Source organism: Temnothorax longispinosus, chromosome 6 (genome assembly GCF_030848805.1).
Source record: "Temnothorax longispinosus isolate EJ_2023e chromosome 6, Tlon_JGU_v1, whole genome shotgun sequence".
NCBI classification, from domain to species: Eukaryota; Metazoa; Arthropoda; class Insecta; order Hymenoptera; family Formicidae; genus Temnothorax; species Temnothorax longispinosus.
Window position 1 is genome coordinate 18,825,638 of NC_092363.1, and position 18,519 is coordinate 18,844,156.

Sequence of the window (18,519 nt, forward strand, 5' to 3'; positions counted from 1 at the left end):
GTTTAAAGAGAAGTCTGTCCGGTGTGACTTTTAATTTCTTGCAGTCAAATATATGAGTAAGTTAAAATTGCAAATTAAAAAATTCTCCCAGTCTGAAATCGTCAATATTAATCAATTTGTACTTGTTCCAGTTAAGCGATAAAAGCTAAAAATTTGTCAAAATGTTTGGCGATGTCCTATAAATAGATTAAATGTACTAATTACAAGCAGTTTGATAAGGATTATACGTGGCCCTAGCGATCCTTCGTGTCTCGATTTTCTCGCATAATTATCTGATTTATCGCCGCGGGCGGCTTTTTGTCCCCGTTAAATGTTTGCGCGTAGCGCACGCACGTTGGTTCGCATGCAATTTCGCCCCGAGCGAGCGGAATGACTCCGCCAGCGGTTAGTAATTCAAGCGGTCACTTTGGAGGCAACAATGGACGTAACAGTAGATTCGCCGTAATTTTACACTCGAGCCCATTTTCTCGAGCCCGGTTAAGTCCGATTCACGCAACGTTATATGTTCGTTAACGACACGTTACGCGAAGTATCCATATGTGAAGCAGCAGCTACATCTGTTTATACATGGCATATAGAAAAGTATCAACGTAATGTAAGTCAAAATAATTATAATTGCTAAAAAGAATGCTCAATTACTTTCGTTACATAATTTAGAATTGTGGACTTTAATATTTCCAAACGATTCTAATTCACGAATTTGTTTTCAAATAAGACAACATTTTTGATGTCAGTATAATATATAAACGATATAATAATAAATAAATAAATAAATATACGTATGTACAATATTAAAATTGTATTATAATGTTATAATAATATAAAATAATATCAAGATAACGTTGAAAAGTTATTGCGTAATATAAGCTTTAGACCTCATGCAGGCTCGAAACGAATGACAGGGGTTGGGGAAAGGGATAGCGGCGACACGTAACTGAATGCCCTAACGGTCAGCATCCGCCCCGGCAATTACCTGGAGAAAATTCGATGCTCTCTCGGAAACGCGATGCAATTCGAGGGCGCAGCCCTCGTGACAGATGCTGCGATAGAATTCGCGGAGAGAGCCCGGCAATCTCGCGGGGAGAATTCGCAAAAAACCGCGAGCGCAATGATTGTTCGCGTAATCGAAAGGACGCACGATATGATTGCGAAATTACCACGGACTCACGTACTATCGATATTCGCGAACGTCGGACGCGATATACGCATTAAACCAACCGCCGCCAACGATTATTGTGACCACGGCGAGCGGCCGATAACGGCGTTGTTATATTAACATTCATGGACGCGTCGGGAGATACGGCGAAGATCACGATGCTCGTTCGTGTACAACCGTTATTAAAGGAGAGTGCATCTCGAATGAGGGAGACCTCGTACTCTCCAAACCGGGATATGCAAATTTCTACCTTGACCGATGCAACGCCAAGCGGGGAGAAGTGACGATATTCGGCGATGTATCTTTAACCAATTTGCATTGTGCAATTGCTATAAATACTAATTTTACCCCGCCCTGATTGCTGTTTTGATCATGCGGTACATTTATATTTCAATAAGTGCGCATATATAATATACAATATAATTAATACATACATCAAGTCTCATTATATAAACAGCCCGATAAATATGTATGTATATTGACGCCGTTACCTCTATGCATACAAAGTGCCCGTGTTGCACGATGATTTATGTTAAAATTAAAACAGCGATACTTTTCAACAAGATGACTAAATCAATCCTTCAAACGATCGCAAATCGAATAAACGCAACGTGAAGTCTCACGTACCATTCCCTCGTCTATCGACACGTCTTCCTCGAAGTAACACTCGTCGTCGTCTTCCGGCGTCAAAGTGTTAGGAGCTTCTTGCGGCTCGTCCTTGACGTCCTGCCTCCTCATCCAATCCATGACGAGATATCGTCGCTTTCTTGGAATCCCAGGAATCGAAGACGTCGAGTCTTTTTAGCTTACAATCTGTCCTCAGAATCACGTGTCTCGAGCCATCGCTCTCGACGCGTCCGTCACTTTCGATACGTCGCGGAAGAAAGGGAACGAGAAACGGAATATGGCACGGTTTCGGCACGGAAAGCACGAATTGGTCTCTTATCGTCCATCAGCCACGCTCCGATTACGCGGAAGTTACGCCAGCGAGCGCGGTTGACATTTGCGAAATGTCAGGTCTCCTCCTATGCCGGCCGGCTGAATATCGCGCTAACGAGAAGGACACGCTCCTCGAGATTGGACGCGATCGATAGTCACTTCTCTTGGCCTCGCGGTTCGCACGTGCTCCGCGCAGTGCGGCTTGCCGGGGAAACAGCAGAAAAACAGCAAACACGCGCCGATCGCCGATACTCCGGTTTGCCGTGTTTGCACTCTCGTCTCTACGCTATCTCAAACTCGTCTTACAATTAGCTATCTCAGGGACCACGAGCTCGTCGGCGTCGATTCGAAGACCGCGTGAACCCGGATTGGAAAGGAATCTTGATCGATCTCCGAGAGCCCTTCCGCCTGCGAATTCAACGTCAGCGAGTTCGTCGACACTCGTCAATGTCAGTTCGTGAACTTCGGTAACTCGACACTCCCGCGGAGCTAAACGTTGCACGAAAGACGGGGTCGAAATCGATTTACGACTCATCTAATTACGAATTTACGTCGGCGAAAGTGTCGTACGTTTCTAATTGTGATTCACTACGATGAATTCGCTGTTTCCTTCAGCGATCTTCGAAAATCCAGCTGGAGCTTAATATCAGAAGTGATGGTAGATCCAATCTCGTCCAATGGAGGGATAAGCGAAGAAGCGAAGGAAACGGCGTCGTTAAAACTGCATGGCGACGACGTTGTTGCGCGTCACGCAGTATAGTTATATATTAAATATACGTATATATACATATATATACGTAGATACACACATACACACACGAGAGAATCGCGAGATTATGCGAGTGACGCGCGCGCAGTCTCGCATGTGCACACGAGCGAGCCACGGCCGCGGTGCAGCTGCAACTGTGTGTGCAGGCTGGGAATGCTGGAGGTGGTATGGAGGCGGCTCAGTGGGCGCACTCGCTGCCTGGTCTCTCTGTTCTCTTTCCCTGTCTCTCTTATTCCATTTCGCTCCCTTTCTCTCTCTCTGTCTCTCTTTCTCTCTCTCCCTTTCTCGTTCTCCCTCTCTCTATTCCGTTCACTCTTCTCCCCATCCCTCGTCTGTTCCACCGAATAGTCCCCCTTTCTTCTTTCTCCCTCTAACTCACCTCATCTGTCTGCTGCCTGCCCTGGCTTCTCTCTATTCACGTCTCTGTGTCTCTCTCTCGTTCTGCCTTCAAAACCCCCGCTGGGTCTCTCCTTCTCTTCCCTATGGGACCCTAACTCCGTCTCTATCGCTGTCACTCCAGAAAACCAGGCACTCGTTTTCTCCCCTTTGCCCTCTTCCCTCTCCTTCTTCTCGAAACGCCACGATTGTATTTTTAATCTTGGAAGATTAAGTTTCCCCCACCTTAAAATGACACCATCTCGTTACTTCTTTCTTTCCTTGATTCCTCTTGGCGATCTTCCCGCTTCTGCTTTTCTTTCTTTTTTGAAATCAGCGTCTTTCTCATGTATTTTGTAAAACTTCATTTTCCACTGATTTTTTTATTCATCTCCTTTACACCTCCATCCGACTCGCGTTCTCAGATTCAATCGTCTCCCAGTCATCGTTACAATCAGAATTACTCATTCTCATCTCCCTCTCTCTCTCTTTCTTTCTTTCTTTATTCGCCACCTTCTCTCTCACATCTGCGTCACGACTTTCTCTTTCCTTCTTCTTAAACACTCGCATTATCTCATTCCTTCTCGTTCCAACTTGCATTCCAACATTCCTCTTTCCTAGATCTATCTTCTCGCTCTACGCCTCTTTGTTCTTTCTCTCTCTTTGTTCGAAGCTAGTCGGAAAGCAGTGGACAGCAGATAAAGCTAAACAGAAAAGAGAGGAGAACGTAAAAGAAGAGTAAGGAAAAGAGAACGTCCCAATGAGGGGGTGATGGTCGAAGGTTCGTCGCGATTCTTCGTCTCTCTTTACGCAGCCAGCATCCCTTGTAGAAACCTCTCTCTCTCTCTCTCTCTCTCTCTCTCTCTCTCTCTCTCTCTCTCTCTCTCTCTTTTGGTGCCTCATCCACCTCCACCATGACGCGCTGCCCCTCTCTGCGAGTTCCATGACCCCTTCTCTTCCGCACGTCGCTGCCATGGGTTCAGGGACGATCCCTCTTCAGTGGAGACCCATGCGCTATCCTGGGAGATCCCACAAGCGGCGGCTTTGTTTTTACAGATTCACCCAGATTCGCATCGCTTGGGATCTAGTTAACTCGTTGATTTTAATCTTAAATATATAAACGGAGGGTTCTGATCGAGTAAACAACCGAGTAGTTTTTTTGAGAAGACATGTCAAGGATACTACACTTCAAATATTGTTATCTCACAAAATAATTTTGATAAAGTGATAGAGACTTCAATTTCATCACTTGATCAAGAGATAGATTATCTCTTCTAACACTGTATAATATCTTATATACCGTTATTTTCAGATAGACAAATTTCATGAAGACAAATTCTAATTAAAGAGTCAATAAATAGTTTTGTTAACTTCGGATGATTAAACATGCGTGCACAGCTACAAGCTACAAGAAATTTTTTATTCTTTCAAAATTCAGGTAGCGTTCTAAAATGGTATTAGATAATCGGCCTCGGAGACACGCCGGTAATTAATTACGCCGGAGTATGCAGCGTAGTATGCGTAGCTCTATCATCACGGTAGGTCGAGAAATTCTCTCTCGCACGGGAGACTATACAGCGTGTAGATACCATCTCGATGTCGCTCTTGTACACACGATACGTCGACATCGGAGATGCACGCGAATGTGCCTATCGTAAAATCGATAATCGACGTCGCTTCAGAGAAACATTGCGTAAGCGACGTTTCGGCGGTCACGCGTCGTTGCACCGTAATGAAGTGCGGTACATCCCTGAACTTGCTGAGAGAAAAGGAGCAGGGATGAACGTTGACTTCTGCCTGTTCCGTTTATCTTTGAAGAATCCCGATAGGACCATAAACGGGCGAGAGAAGTGTCTCATCAGTTCTCACGCTGTACAGTTTTTTAAAAATTGATAAATTTTTTCGGGCAAGATTACCACGCAGTCTTTTGAGGGATCAAGTCTCGTTAGTTTCCATAGAGATCCACTCCTGAAGGGGAGAGGACCAGCAAGCACGATGAGAACGTAAAGCGCTAACCTAGGGTACAAGGCATGTGAGAGAAAGACGGTAAGAGAGAAAGGAGGAGAGAACGGACGAGTGTCCCTGAGAAGGATAAACGTGTCGCATGAAACGAAGAGAGATGGTTTACAGTAACGTATCAAGTAATTTGTGGAAAATGCACTTTTAGGAAATAATTAGATGTAATGTTCCATTAACCGTCTGTGATATCCACTGATCTCTACATTTCTTATTTTCGAACTACTATTAGACAGAGAAAATATTCGCATATTTTTCTTCCTCAATTTAATGACTAATATGATAATATGTATACAATTTGACCGACATATGTAAAATTAGTTTATAAATTTCAACCGTGCTCCAAATATTCACACAAAATTCCACATAATTGCTCGAAAGCATTTCTCGTATTGTTACAGATGAAAAGAGACAGAATAAACTCATCATTCACAACTTAACAGTCTTTTCCTAATCGTGCAATCATGTGATGACGTGACGCTATGTGTGAAACCCGAAATTTTTCTCCCTCAAAATCGATCATTAGTTCTTGAGTTCCATCGCGGTGACTGTTACGTCACTGAATCCGATGCAAGACAGAAAGAGAAGAAACGACAAAAGGGAGATCGACGTGGAAAGAGAAAGAGAGAGAAAAACAAACAGAGGAGAGAGAGAGAGAGAGAGAGAGAGAGAGAGAGAGAGAAAGGAAAAGAGAAAAGAGTGAGAGAAAGGAAGGAGAAAAGGAGAGATAGGGTGAGACGAGAAGGGTGAGAGACGTGATGCTGGAACGTGTGTTAGTCACGGGTTGCCCATAGCAACCCACGCGGCAAATGCACGCGTTATAAGCGCCTCATACAGGCCACAATATACAGGGTGTCTCAGAAGTTAGTTTCTCTGAATAGCAGATAGCGAAAAAGCTATTTAAAAAAATGCGTCGATATCGCCGATATATATTTCTTTAATTATACGTGATTAAAAATAAATTTTTTTTCAATCGGAAAAAGAATCAAGATTTATCGAGAGATCGAAGAAAGGCCCACAATTTCTGTCGCACCTTATATACGTTGCGTATTACGCATACTACGCGCGTACGTCGCAAGCGCGCGTGCGAGACGCACTCGTATGTTACGCACGCATGTGTTGCCGAAGTTAATTGATTTCGCCTCCGTCAGGCGGACACGACGTTACCACTCGACCTGGCTACGCAACGAAACCGCGTTATCTACCAGATGCCCGCGAAACATATCTGTTCACTAGCTAAGGCTGCAGAGGGTGAGATCTTACGCCCATTCGATAATCCATTCTTTAGATCCGACAGGACAAGACACTTTTCGAAAGGAGCAACTAACCCACGTTATATCTTCCAATCTTAACGGTCAAAATTTTTACCTAGTTATGTTTTTCTCTAAAAATATTCAAAGAATGTTAAGTCCTCCTTCCGGCGAACGGTGTGTGAAACATTTCGATTGCGATTTCACTCGATATTGATAGATATGTACGAACGTCTGCGATATGGTGAAAATTTTACTGGTATAAACCCTTCGATACCCGCATGACCAGTACACTTAATGATTATGCATTTAGATATGAAAGAAACAGTATATGAAATATTTCGAATCTTCTTACCGTCTTCACTATGTTTCACTATGTTTCTTCCTAACGATCGGGTATCCCGCAGAAACGTGCGATTGACTTTCAACCGATTTTTCTACGGCAAATCGGTCGACTAATAACTAACATTATAAGTGAACGCAGCGTGAAGTCCGAGGTGACTGAAGTATAGTGAACGTATCAATGCACGCATTATGTTAAGCAGGCTCAGGTAATGCAGCGTTTTTTTGCCTTATCCCTTTTGCAAGCGAATCCCTTGCGTAATACAACTCGCTCGGTGAGCCTATATCGTTGGACAAAGGTTGATATGGTCGCAAGAAGTAATAAAATGACTGGTTAATTTCCATACCGCTGCATCTCGGTACCTTCTGTATTACGCGTGTTGTCGCGATATCTCGAAAATATCTCAAATTTTTAAAGAGAGAAATATATTATTTCTTTCATCGAACTGGCCGAGAATCATATTTCATTCCGCCAATAAAAATACACCGATACCTACGCGATATCAATCGTGCAACGAAAGTGTACAAAATATTTCAAGATACAAAAGTTCAGATTATAAAATTCTATTTGAATAAAGCCCACTTTGATCTAATAAATTGAGCAATTTTATGTAATCCTAAACAATTGTTCCTAAATTCAAACAATTTTAAACTCATTAGCAATTAACATATCTTTCCAGTCGCTCGACAGTTAAAACTTATTGATGACTCGTAAAATTTCATTCGACTTTTAACATCTAAAATGAGCAACGATTTTGGTATACTCTTTAGAATAAGAAACGCGAAGGCGGTAGCCGGAAGTTGAAAGACAATCCCGTTGCTTGGGGAACGGGAAAGTACGTATAACGAATCCGACAAAAATTTCCGAAGCCACGCATAACTTAAGTATACAATGGCTGTATTCGGCTCAACGTCTTCACGCTGACATTTCGGAGGAGGAAGTTTATGTCGCGTATAAAACTCCTTCAGATACTTCTCACTCGTATGAGTAAGATAGAGCTAGAGAGAAAGAGAGCTAGAATATCTAGCTGTTATTAACGTGGCGCGCAGCGAGTTGTCGATCGATCAAGCTCGAACCAAGGAAATGCATTAGGCGTTTCGAAAACCCGCGAACTCGTCGGAGAGAGGGAAAAGGCGGGGGGTCGTGCGGGTGGGCCCTCCTTTTCGACATATTGTTCTCATTCGCACCTATATGGGGCCTTGTACCACGAATCGTCTCGTTAGCTCCCACGTTAGCTTGCGAAAGAATTTCGAGGCTTTCGTATACCGGGCCCATTCTCATCCCACATTCGACGCTGCATCCGCATTTACATACGAAGTTAAAGTGTGTAATGTTATGTAGATATAAGATACTGTTGTTTTGGTAAAATATAAGAGGTCAACGGCACCTCGAATACGCTCGCTCGCACGCGTTTTGTACGCGTGTTTTATTTCTCAACCATTCTCAACCGTTATTTCGTTAAAATGAATAAATATATCAAATATATCAAAATATTATTGTCTTCAAAATACGCTGCGCGAGTTAATCAATCTATAATCAGCCCAAAAAATTATATTTAATATTTATTATTAATTATTTAATATTTTAAGATAACGTAGAAATTTTTAAAAATCCTATAAATAACATCACACAAATAATAAATCATAAATAGTTAAAATAAATTATAACATCAACGACGGTTAATGTTTGATTAACTGTTCATAGCTGGATCTAGGAAGACATATGGAATCAGTTAATTAAAGCTATCGATGCAACCAGAAACGAGAGATGCTCACTGTACTACGATGCTTATGTTATTCAAAATGCACAATTAATCAGGTCGTACCATAAGAAGCTTATGCAATGCGTTGCACCATCGACGATTATTTCGCCGTTATTGAACGCGCGAAAGCGTCTCATATCCCGCGAGGTACGAGCGTTATTTCATCAGTGTGTGATGACACTTGTACCCGTTTTCTCGTCTGGGCCCAATTCGGCGTTCGTCGCAATAAAATCGCCGAGTCAGTATCGCATTCGCGCCGATGCAAATTTTCCACGCATCAACTTGAAAAATGATTTCGTACGCAATTTTTAATTCTTTTACTATTAGCAGAAAATTAATAAAATTATTTCAGTATAATTAACAGATTTTTTTCTATATTCTTCGCGGTTACCTTAAACAGACTTTAATACTTTTAATCTGAGAATTTCTTTCCGCTTAAAAAAAATATGTTTTTCTTATTTCTACTTTTCTCAAGTTCTTAGAGGCGTGTCGAAACATAAATAAGGATTGCAATAAATTGCTCTTTTCGCAATAGTCCGTACGGAGCAAAATTGGTTCAAAAGACCGCTTATCTTGACGCATTGGCCGACTAGCAATTTCATTTCTCGGTCGACGATTTGTTTTAATCAGACCGTTATACCCACTCTCGTCTCCCCCGCCCCCGTTGTTCTGTCGTTCACACCGGTTTGCGCCGCCTTCAATTTGCTTCGCCGTCTCTCTACGGAATGTCTTCTAATAATCGCTAATTAGAGTTAATAGCGTACACGCCAGCCGCCCGCCGCGTCGTCGAGAACGATTCGCGATCGTCTAGTTTCCAAGAAAATCGACGGCAATTTAATAATAAGAAAGGAGATAATACGAGAAAGAGGGAGAAAGAAAAAGAGAAGGAGACTAAAATTATGGCAAATTTACGATCAAATAATGATATAAAATAATGATAGACTGTATTTGTGCAGCAACAACGTTTATAACTTCATCTCGTAAATATTTAAGTCTATAGGTAAGCGTAAAAAACAAAAAAGATAACTCATTATATCTGCTATGTAAAGAGATGGATATTTATAGGTGGATTGTAGGTAAAGTGTACTTTGTTTAACTTTTTATAACATTAACTAGTAAGCTATATTAGATAATAAAAGTGCAGAGTTTATCCATTATCGAGTCGTCTACTCATTTTTATTTCAAAAATAAATGTGCGATTTTTCGTGCGTTGGCTGCGTATTTTGCACTTCACATATAAATCGATATGCAACTCGTTATTACATAGCAAGTATGACGAGTTACCCTTTTTGTTCGTGACGTGGCGATACATGATACCCTGATGGTTATTTGGCTGATTAGCTGGAAAGCGGAATATAGCGAGTAAAATTATCAAATTAATTGCAATAAATACGAACGAAAGTAAATCGAGCCGTCGCGTCGGGCTGTAAATTACATCTGGCGATCGCTCACAGATTAATAATATAGTAACAACGTATTTATCGAAACATACCCGCCGTCAGGTGTAATTATAACAAAATTAACATACTAGATGCAGAACTAATTGCGCAATTCGGAGGAAATGTTTCGTATGAATGCAGTATGATTTTAATAGGAGGTTTCCAGCCCCGATAACCGGAAGGTGAAAAAAAGCGCGTTAAAAACGAATTGCGTAACGTTACGCTTAGATGTACAGGATGCTTTTTGCAAGACTCGATAAACCTAGAAATAATGTTTCCTGGACAAAAGTCTATTTCCTCCAACTTTCTAATTTCAGTCATTAAATACCTATATTTCGATTTTACTAATACTTCGCACGTAGCTTGCCGAGTGGGTCCTAACAAGGGCCTAAGGGCAAGGGCTATTGACTGGGAGGGGGGAGGCCTAAATCGCAGTGGCACGATACGCAGGAATGCGCCGGGATATCTCGCGAGAGACGAAGAGGATAGTGGAGGAGGATGAGAATCTCGCGGCGGCGCGGGAGGACGAAGAAGACGAGAGAGAACAGAAGGAGGAGCGGGTTGAAAACAAAAAAAAAGAGACGCGAACAAAGGGCGGCGGAGGTACACAAATTGCAGCGGCGAAAAAAACGCATGCACGCGCGTTCTCTCCGCAGCTCCAATTCTTTTTCTCTTCGTTCCGTCTCTTTCCTCGAAATCTCGAAGCGAAATTATTGTCTTTATGCGAACATCCTTAAAAATTTCTCGCGATTTGTCTAAAGGCCTCGCCGATTACAACCTCGCGGACGACCTGGTTTTCGCGAATGGCAGGATGTAAACCGCGCTGATTAACGCGCTGCTTCGCGATATTTTCCCTCGAGGAGGCAAAATTACGCTTGACAAACGGGCAAACGACTGAAAAGTAACTACTTGTCGATTTTTTATTATCAGTCAGAAAAAACTGGTTCGTTTAACAGTGCTACACAAATATTTTAGAGTCGAGGGTAATGACCATGAATTTAACAAGAACAGAATATTGCGAAGAATATGTAATGATAGAATAAAATATGATAAATATATAAATATATACAGTAAAATATTTCTCATTTCTTTTGATTCATAATTGATATAGAGATAAAGACTTCCGTATCTTCCGATGATAAAATTAAAATTCATCGCATACATAATTAGCGAAAAACATGGTTATAAGTCTTATCGGAGTTGCGTAGTATTATCATAATTACCGTGATTAATTCTAAACGAGCGAATTATAATCTATATTGATATTTCTAGTACATGATGTCAGGATTAAATATGTAAATCCTATCGATGCATTCTGAATATTGTCCGTATTACTTGCAGACTTGAACAAGTTCAACCGTGTACCCGTCAAATTCCTGCGAACTCCACGATGTCCTTGACCGCGGACAAAATTTCTTCCCTCGGCAAGGAAGGCGCGCTCGGTCCGGCGCAAACCGCGCAACGAATATTTTCGCGTTAACGTTCGAGAGTCCCGCAAAAAAGGCACCTCGCGCCCGTGCTCGTTCTCTATATTTATGTGCATATTCATGAACTCATCCTCGCCAGTTATGCATTAAAAATTAAAATTCTCTCTACCCGGAAAAAAAAAACCCCGTCTATGGATAACGGCCAATCAGCGGCTGGTAAAGAGGCTACTCGGATAATAGGAGTGAACGACATCGAATTACCGTGTTTACCGGCCATAATATTGATCGCAATTAATTATTTCTATGGATTTTGCGGCTACTATACTCTACGTTAATGGAATTAGTTTCGATTAAATTTTTACAGACTCCCCGCAATATCCAAATGTATCTTTGATCCGAGAGTAAAGTGATATTAGATTTTAGAGACAATTAAATATTTCCGGAAGAAAAGTTTCAATTCATCGAGCCACCGCTACGTCAGTTTTATTATGCTCGACAAGTCAATGTTAAAATTCGTTCTTTCACGTTTGGTATACTTTAAGAATACGATACGGTCCTTCTCGAAAAACGACACGCACCTTTTTCCGAATGATTCCGAAGGAACGAATGCCGCAGCGGTGAGGTGGCCCCTCGAGAGAATCCGCCGGAAAAAGAGATCGGATCCGACAAAAGGATTTCTAATGGACGCTGGGCATCCCGCGGAACACCTTATAAGGCGAACTTCGAGAGTCGGTCTCTGCCTTTCGGTCCAGGCAGGCACCACGGGAGAATCCGAGGTGGCGGCGCCGAGGCGCCTCGCCGATGCCGGATTTAGATCGAAAAAAGAAGCAACGCGATGCTTTCGGGAAGAACGAAAAGAACGAGAGGAAGCGTGAGACCCATCGCGGGATCGAACGTATCGATTACCAGAAGATTCGATGCAGCGATCTCTCAGCGCATTTGAATTCAAGATAAGTGAATTTTTATAAGACCTCGCAAATAATCGACCAAAAACGGTCGAATATCAGGTGCAATCGGGTTGCTGTCCTTGTCATCGGAGGTCTCCCAACGAGACAAGCACTAAAAATCTTATCTAATCAGTCACGCTATTGTTACGAGCTTTACTGTCGAAAAAAGAACACGAAATCGCTAATTAATCGGCTAAAGATGTACCCCTGGCGCATGACGTTTACGTCCGAGTTAAAGTCATGCGGCGTCGTAAATTATACGGACAAATGCATGCATACGAATACGGCGCGACGCCGTAGCCGACATACATATGCAAACTCCATGACGCATTCGTATTCATGTATGTAGATTTGAGACGGTCCGAATCCTTTGAGGATCAATCGGCTGACTAGTCTATGCGACGCGACGTTCTTAAGTCGATACGGTTAACAAGCTGTACATTTGTGTTTGCATTTTCAACATGTTATCGATTTTCGTAAATGTTATTTGGTATAAAAATTGTTAATGCACGACTGAAACCGTTATAAAACAAATGTAAAAAAAGAAAATAACAATCGTGCAATCACAGGCCTTGGGTCCCTGATTTTACTCATAGACATCATAAAATATATATATATCTGTTTCATTTCTTTACCAAATCTACGAACATAAGCGTCAATGCAGAGTTCTATATCTGTATCCCAAAACTGTCTTATTTTTTATAAAAATTCCGCGCGCAGCACATTCGATATAAATTTTCATGCAGCAGACAATCTCAATAGTTTTATCATCATTTTATCTGTTCCTGCCTTACCGTATGCAATAGGTCCTTGATCAAGGGTCGAGCGGCGGTCCTCGTAGACTTTGTTCTCCGCACAGACATCAAGTTGACGTCTCTCGGCCCCGACACTACTCTCGGCATGGTGTTCGATCTAACCAACCGATACTCGTCCCCCAGATGTCTGCTCCTCTTCTTAAACGTGCCGCACAACATATTCGTGATGTCGTCCCGTTTAAGCTACCGAAACCTTGTTAGATCCCCGCCAATGTCATCCAAGCGAGACCGAATGTGTTCAAACTATCGCACGAGTCTCAGATCGAAATCCCTCGATCGTGAAAATTGTAAACACTAATACGTTTTAAATATATTCGATTATTTGCGAATATATTATTGCTTAAATCACTATAGGATATCATGTACGAGACTATCGAGCACTGTAAAATTTAAGAAGGTCCTTCAGCGAGTCTTTAAGCGGGAGAATCAATTAGTAATCAATCTCGATAAGATTTGTCAATCACGAGATAAAAGACACTTTATTTTGTGAGCACTCGCGAATATCTGTCTTGATTTTCAGACGTGTTGTAATTGTTATTGGCGGCGATTAATTAGATAAAAGCTTCCAGCAAGTTGAATCAATACTTCTTCGCTAGTTTTCTTGTGGAAAAAAGATTATCCCTTATCGACGTTATAAAAACAATCGGAATTCACGAGCACAATCTGTTCGATCAGGAAACGTCCTTCGGGCACGTTCACGCGAGTTCCTTCGAGCATAGATATCTGATGTTTTTTCTCGGCGGAGTACGACGGCGCTGTCTGCAAATTCCTGCATCTATTTAACCCTTCCGGCCCCAGCCGCACCCTCTGCAAATCGACTGGTTCCCCCTTGCTTCGATTGTCCGTTCTCTTTCTTTCGCTTCTAGTCGCTCGGTTTTTGACGATTTTTTTTAGATCCTTTTCTCTTTTCCGATCCTGCAACCACGTTATTAACTATAATCGTGGGTACAGCACGTGGTGGGCTCCAAAATCGTGGAGGTGATCGACCTGAATCGGAGTAACCGGACTATTGGTCAGTCGCGATCGGTTCGAGGTTGTCGACTCGCGCCAAGTCCCGATCGCACTGCTCGAAGACTCGCGGGCAGGATACTTCTTTCCCCACTACTCCCTCGATTCCCTTTACTTCCCCTCGATAAGCCTTTTCGACGCAATTTTTTATCTTCTACGAGATTTTATCAGATCCCACGCAGTTTACTTCCCCGAGTTGCCAAGTATGTGACGTAATTGGAAAACTGCGAACCTTCTCTCTTTCTCTTCTTCTTCTGTCGTTGTTGTTGCTATTATTGCTGCTGTTCCTTCTGCTGAATGTGACGGATAGCCCCGCACCTGAAGCGAAGCGTCCAGGCGCGTTTTCGGGCTGCTCGATACTCAATTAATGGAATCTCAGTCGGCTCGAGTCGCAGTGAGAGCCGAGAGTCGACTGAAGGCATAAGGCTCCGGTTGTAGGCTCGTCGAAGGAACCCCACCACGTTGATTTCAACAACACCCGGCACCCGGCCCGACCGGACGACCCGGTCGCGTGGCGCTCGGCACAGATACGCAGTGTCTCTCAAAATCGTCTTTCGATTTTCGATCCTGCACGCTTCGTCCTCGTTCGTAGCAATCTATTTCCAAGCGCTTTATCGAGGATCTCAACAGCTTTTTTAAATAACATTTAGAGCTAATTAGATATGTGCTGATTGATTATATTAGTTCTTCAGTATTGGCCTGAGTAATTAGATAAAAAGTAGATTGTATACAAGAGAATTGTTTATCAATTTTTATGCTTCTAGAATATTGAGAAAAATTGTGTTTTAAGTATATATATATGTGTATTAAGTATATATATATATTGTGTTTTAAGTATAAATATGATTTCTTTCAAAGTAACAGAAGAATGAATCTAATTTGCTTGCATTTCATACAATAATATAAGATTAAAATAATTATTCTAAAGATTTAAAAAAATGTAACATCAAGAAAAAACACCTGTTATTAAAAAAAATAAATTAAATAAAAAATTTTCTAACATTATTCGCACTTTTTCGTTTGTATTTGCGAAAGAAATTCCGTAGTTGCTCACAAACATAATTTCATTGAGTACGGAAGTTAATTATAGTTTCTATTTCCCACGAAGGATTCTTCGTTGTATAATGTTCTCAGAGGTCTCAAGTATAAATAAGTGAACCTTGAAAGACTTGTTTTACGCGCGAGAATAATAGTTTAAACTATCGAAGCGTCTTACTTCCGCCCTTATCGAATTTCCAAATCGGAAGTTTCGCTCGAAACATTAAAGACCTTGACAACTAGCAAAACGAGACAGGCCAGCTGAAGAAACTCGATACCTATCGGTGCATCTGCCTTCTCTACTACGAAGCCGCATTTTTATACGACGAACACGAACCTCGGGATAGAGATAATAAATATCGAGGGTCCGGCTTTCTGAGAATAAAGCATGTTATAGATTATATTATAGATATATAATCTATAACAATACTGTTAAATGTAACATCATTACCTAACAAAAAACACGAAAATAATGTTAGAGTAATGCAATCATTGATAAAAGCACGTTTTAAATGTTAAATTTGGAAACTGATTGCGATATTATCTGTTTCGTAACAAAAACAGCCGCGTTGCGGAAACGAGAAAAATCTGTCGGTTGATTAAATTGCCGACGAGTAACCACGGATTCAAAGGGAAGCAAAAAAATACACCTGTCTACTTATGTAAGTTCGCAGAACTTTGTACATAATCCTCGAAGGTTCTTTTCGTAAAGTATGAATATATTGCGGTTTGCTCGGCCTAACTCGTTTCTCGTCGCGGCGAAGACGTGTCATTTTCTCGGTTTCTGCGTTTGATCACGAGTTCCGAACGTTGTGGAACTCGCGCGATTATCTGATGGCCTAATGGCATTGACACACGTATAAGTATTCAGCCGCAAGCATTTACACACACCTAAATGGAAACGTAAAAAGTTTGCTAACCATAAAAATTTAACTTTTTTAAAATCATGTTTAAACATAATCTTTTCCATTTTGAATCAATGGAATATAATAAAAAATACATTACGCACATATCATCGTTAACCATTTAAGAAACATTAAAATTTTTGTTCTATAATTTGTTTAAATACTTATATAAAAGAATATATATACAGCTTAAAATAAAATAAGAAGGTTATATTATTCGCTTAATCAAAAGTGCTAATCACTAATAGCTTAACCAAAAATGACGAGCAATTCATGATAGGAATAATAATAATGTTTCTACGTCTATTAATATTATTATTTAATAAAATAAGTAAGCTTCAACTTAATTGAGCGACAAAGGAAGAACTAAAATTACGAACTGGCTATATTATCTATTTGATAATATAGCCGGCTTTGATCGGGTTGAGTACCGTGTTTATGACTAACAAAAAACTCAGGTGAACGGTACATTTACATTAGAATCGATACAAGACCGTGCGATTATACGTATAGCGCGGCCGATGTGCATAATGAAGGGTGTTTCGCGGCATGGCACCCTTCGCCTGCGAAAATGGATGTGTAATTTCGGCATGAGTCATGCGAGGCCCTCAAGATGGCTAAATAAATGACGCGGCATAAGTTAGCCTGAACTTTCTCAACCGGTACTTGTCGAACAAACTTTTCAACATACATGTCTCGCAGATGTCAAGAAGTTCGGGAGGAAATGCCCTGAGAAGTACGAAGCGGTAAATTGTGCATGTAAATTATAAGGTTTGTATAAGTGCGAGAAAATTTAATTTTAATGTGCGTAATTATAATGGAATACTTTTAACCAGTTTTTAAAATACATTTCAGCATTTTCTAATTTTAATTGTTACAAAATATCTATCGAATATTAAACAGGAATGTACTGTCTATATTTTACTGCTCTTCTATTTCATTTTTACAATGTAATAAACATCAACTGACAAAAATAGATATCTCATCACCAGATTCCTTATAGCGTCGTAATTCGACGAATGTGAATTAACGGAACACATCGTTTTCCACGGCAAGAAATCGTTCTATGGCGGCAAATACGACGCATTTCAACCATCTCCGTTACGCTGGTCGAAAATCCAAAGTGCCGCACTTCGTCGACATCATCCGGTCTTAATTCTTGAGCGTGTCGTTTCTAAAGTTACATCGCTGGATATAGACGAAGGGAATTCTAATAAAACACCACAACGAGCTGAGTACGGGAACAGACAGCCTAATTTTCCACGTTTTGAAATGTTTTGCGCGCATCGCGTGTTTTACCATGTTATAGTTTCATTTTCCTAATCTTCAGATTCAACACCTCAAAGTTTAAAAAAAATATATGATGTCTCTCTATATTTGTAATATAAATTTTCCCCAATTTAATTTTAAATTGCAATAAATTATATATCTACTTTAAATTTATCTTTTTCCTCTCCTTTTCTATATAACGTAGTTGCATCGTACGTTTAGTTTTTTCTTTTTGTTAAAAGTATTAGCTCCATTTTTTATATGATCCAATATTCGCGAATTCAATTTCCGAAAATTTGAGAATCCCTGAACCCCTATCCTTCAGGTTTTTACCTGAAGGATACGCATGCGCTGCAACCGACAGATGTTTCCTCCTCGCCAACTGTTGCTCTTCGCGTTCGGGAGAGGTGAGAGGCGAGGCTGCATCTGATTTACCGAAAGAAAAGAAAGAAAAGAAAGAAAAGAAGAGAAACGGGAGAAAAAAGAAAGACGGAAAACTTCATTGCCCCCGCGTCCTACATCAGCTCGTGCTCGCCCTTTTTTTGTCGGAGAGCCTTCGAAGGGATGCCCAGTCATGCGTGGGGTTGGTCCACTCTTATCCAACCCACATTCAGCTCACATGTCATTAGGCTCGATAACGAGTCGCCGATAACGCGTACTCGACGCACTCGCGTATGAAACTGAAACTTATCACATCTTCGCGATAATCAAAGAGAGTATTTTCGACTTGACAAGATTCAAAATGATCGAACATTATTAAAAATTTAAAACAGCGATAAAAGATAAAGTCGTTTCTTAAAGTTTGCAATAACATCGAAAAAGTAATATGCAATGGCGTTGCAATCTTGTTAATTATCAACTTTGTGCGAATTGTGAAAAGATATTGCTAATGAAATGTTGCTGTGAAAACCTCCCTGTTTATCAAAATTCAACTTTAATCTCGAGACACGTGGTTCTTCCGATATTTTTCCATCTATCCTTTTTTAGAAGAAATATATAGTTTTATTTTAAAATTATGTTTTATAATTCCCTTAACTGATATTCTCTGCTCTCGTAGTTCT

At 40.9% G+C, this 18,519-nt stretch overlaps 1 protein-coding gene across 9 annotated transcripts in view; it reads right to left on the reverse strand.

The window, feature by feature from the left end:
- LOC139814144 (uncharacterized) overlaps positions 1 to 18,519 on the reverse strand; it is a 139,748-nt gene that overhangs the window by 55,305 nt on the left and 65,924 nt on the right. For 2 of the 9 annotated variants that reach the window (XM_071780201.1, XM_071780200.1), the window contains exon 1: positions 1,784 to 2,825. The exons of the other annotated variants lie outside the window; for them this stretch is intronic. In XM_071780201.1, coding sequence (XP_071636302.1) covers positions 1,784 to 1,903 — 120 coding nt within the window. In that variant the 5' untranslated portion in view covers positions 1,904 to 2,825. Of the gene's footprint in view, positions 1 to 1,783; positions 2,826 to 18,519 lie in introns of those variants that run through there. 9 annotated transcript variants of the gene reach the window in all.